Source organism: Micropterus salmoides, unplaced genomic scaffold, assembly GCF_014851395.1.
Source record: "Micropterus salmoides isolate LMB-PRFRI ecotype aquatic unplaced genomic scaffold, ASM1485139v1 Ms_hic_scaffold_10, whole genome shotgun sequence".
Classification (NCBI taxonomy): Eukaryota; Metazoa; Chordata; class Actinopteri; order Centrarchiformes; family Centrarchidae; genus Micropterus; species Micropterus salmoides.
The window spans coordinates 24,268,042-24,271,066 of record NW_024040041.1 but is presented as its reverse complement, the minus strand read 5'-3'; the positions used below and the strand labels follow the sequence as shown (position 1 = coordinate 24,271,066).

The following is a 3,025-nucleotide window of genomic DNA, read 5'->3' as shown; positions in this document are numbered from 1 at the left end:
TCAGCTGAATTATTGTTCAAGGGTAATTCTGTGTATGCAAACAAAAACAATAATGCTGATCCACAAAACCTCACAGGCACCAGTATTTTTATATTATTTTATACATTTAATTTTCTATTGTGTTTTTTCAAACACACAGGCATTTTACCTTCAATAAAAACAACATTATGAGATGAAAATAGAGATGCACGTGCAAACATGGGCATTGTGCAAAGCTTAATATTTATTTTGATACACAGTTGATGAATCATATGATGAAGAGCAGAAAACCACTGAAGGTGTTGTAGTTCATGGCATCATCATAGACCACCCTGTTTGCTTGGAGCTCCACGTACACGTTGTCTCCCACCTCAAGGGGAATGACCACAGCGTTGCTGCCCATGTCATGGCTATCAGACCCTGCAGTGTCCCAGACAGATGTTAGCCGTTCACTGTTCTTCATGAGGCTCACAACAGAGTTGGGAACAGGATTGAGGTTGTTGAACATGGAGAATCGAAAGAAGTACATTCCTTTGACCACTGCTGTGAAAATACCTGCCAAAATGAGGATAATTGTTTAAATTTTACGAGTTCTTATTTGTCTTTTTCTCTCTCTGTGTCTCTTTCTCTCTCTAGTATACACTACCTGTTGAAGGATTGTAGCTATTGCCAGTGTTGGAGAAGACCCTCTTATACTGCAGTGGGGCAGCAGTGGTGAAAGGTCCAATATCTCCAAAGCCAGATTCCCTGAGAGCTGCAGAAAAGGCCACCTGAGGTGTCCCTGAGAGCATCACATTACCACAAACACATCAGAGGTAAGAATTTATAAAGCAAAGGATTATTTCCCATTATTATATCCCATGAAAAAAGTTGCTCTGTTACCTCCAGTCAGGCTCCGCAGCTCCAGGACTTCTTTTTCAGTGTTTAGCAACTTATCCTCCAGGAGTGTTATTTTGTCCGCCATGTTAGTGACTTTCTCTCCCACTGCTCCCAGGTTTTGAGTGATGGAGGTGAGACAGCAGGTGTCACAGCAGCTGGTTGATCCTGAGCACTGACTGACTTTATCATTGTTTTCATTAACTTGGATTTCACATACACAGCAGCTGAATGTTAGAATCAGGACTACAATCTTCTTCATCCTTGTGGTTTTGAAGTCTCTGCTTCTATGCACTCTTTCTCTGTCAAACTTCCCCCTTTTATACTTCATCTGACATTGCGCAAAACAAAAAAACACCAGCTTCAGGAAACACCCATTTTAAAAACTGTCATCTTTATTGAGGTCTTAGTTGAGCTAGTTGGGAAAACAAAAAACTTCAGCAAATGATTAATAATAGTCATACATTGTGTTAATATAGAACATTTTACTGTAAGGCAAAGTTTACAAAGTGCTTTACAGGCCTGAAGTTGTAAATCTTTGCATAAATCAAGTCCAAAGAGGTGTTTAAAAGATGATACTAATTCAAAGGGCATTCTGCATTTTGTTACCCATGCCCCATAAATGACTCCACTCTGGTTAACAAGGAACTAAAATATCTATAGCTACACACAGTTACAATAGAAGCCTTGTCATACTTTGTAGATAAGGTAAAAATAATAGGCAATCATTTTAGGGATTCTTAAATTGTTGAGACAGTCTGTAATGATAAATTGTCTTTTACAAAGAAGGTTAAGTAAAGTCACATTATAATGATTCCCTCTTTTCCACTATATGTTGATGCTACAGTATATGTTAAGTAATCTAATCTTCAGTTTATTTTGTTTCCTAATGTGGCTTGTGTTGCTTAAATTGTGTATCTGTGATACTTGTTTTCATTTGTTTGATTGCCCATGGGCTCATATGCTACTGTATGTTCAGACAGTGTTATTAATCTAAATAATCATCTAAATAATGTGCATTTTTTCATTTTAAATTGCCAATAAAGAATTATTTTATCTAATCAAACTCAATACATTATTTTGAGGCAGAAACATTTTTGCTTTTGCTAATACTTTTTGGAAACTTTCACAATGAATTTGTATGATTCATTTTGCTGAGTCCCTTTCTGTAAGGCCATTAGTTTATGATCGCTGACTGTCTGCTTGACAAATAAAAACAGATGTTTCGTGGGTATTGATTTTACTTTTTTATGAAGAGACTTAGGGTAAATATCTTTACTTCAATGGTCAGTGCCTTAAATGCCTCCCATACATTTTTAATTATTTAAGGCTATCTTGGTAAATATTACATGTACTGGCTTAATAGTCATTAAAATATTTCCATTTTCTGAGCTGATTGCCCCCATTACTGAGGGTGTCAAGGTCCGACAGTAATGTGACACTAATTTAATCTCAGCAGCAATGAAGTAAAGATAAACAAGTGGGAGTTTGGCAAACTCAACATGTGTTTCTAAAGAAGTGCACAATGCAGAATTTTACAGTATTATCACAGCTATGAATAGGCTGGGAACTGAAAACAAACAGAAACGTGATTCATCAACTCAGTTATTTTGAACATAATCCTGATGCTCTACTTTCTGTATCAGCAACTTTGAAGGAATTTAAATTTTTGATTATAGTCTGCTAGACATGGTGTTCACCTACTTAGGTGAAGAGGAGTAGGGATCATCATCAGAGAAACAAGATGATTAATCACTGTGTTATCCCACGGGCTTCAGCATCACTCTGATGATGCTGTGGCCATTGGAAGACATGACCTCCTTCCCTTTTACAGTTTTTTCAGACACTATTGAGTTGATGATGCTCAATAGTGTCTGAGATCCAAATAAACATGCAAATATATGCGCTCAACAAGCCTTGGATCTAAGTGTATTCATGTCTTGTCTGCTTCAGCTGAGTCAGTTGCATGTGTCCTTATTTGTGCTTGAAAAGATGACAGCTTTTCTGTATGGGAATCAGTGAGCACCCCCCTCCTCCTCCACCCACCCACCTCTATTCAGTCTGGCCTTCTGTCCTCTCAGTGCCATGGCACCGGCATCACTATTAACATAATGATGCTATAGATGTTTCTTTCCCAATGCTTCAGTGAATGTGGACCATATGGTGATGA

At 37.7% G+C, this 3,025-nt stretch overlaps 1 protein-coding gene across 1 annotated transcript; it reads right to left on the bottom strand.

The window, feature by feature from the left end:
* Positions 1-201: 201 nt before the first annotated feature.
* LOC119892056 (complement C1q-like protein 2) lies at positions 202-1,160 on the bottom strand. The gene is made up of 3 exons (XM_038704143.1): positions 862-1,160; positions 626-760; positions 202-534 (listed from the first exon to the last, which is right to left on the bottom strand). The coding sequence occupies exons 1-3, from the start codon at positions 1,115-1,117 to the stop codon at positions 248-250; spliced, it is 678 nt and encodes a 225-aa protein (XP_038560071.1). The 5' UTR covers positions 1,118-1,160; the 3' UTR covers positions 202-247.
* Positions 1,161-3,025: the final 1,865 nt, after the last annotated feature.

Coding starts and splice junctions, on each gene's coding strand:
- LOC119892056 (XM_038704143.1), bottom strand. CDS start 1,117: ATGAAGAAGATTGTAGTCCTGATTCTAACATTCAGCTGCTGTGTATGT. Junction 761..861: donor GCTGCGGAGCCTGACTGGAG/GTAACAGAGCAA, acceptor TGATGCTCTCAG/GGACACCTCAGGTGGCCTTT. Junction 535..625: donor TAGCTACAATCCTTCAACAG/GTAGTGTATACT, acceptor TCATTTTGGCAG/GTATTTTCACAGCAGTGGTC.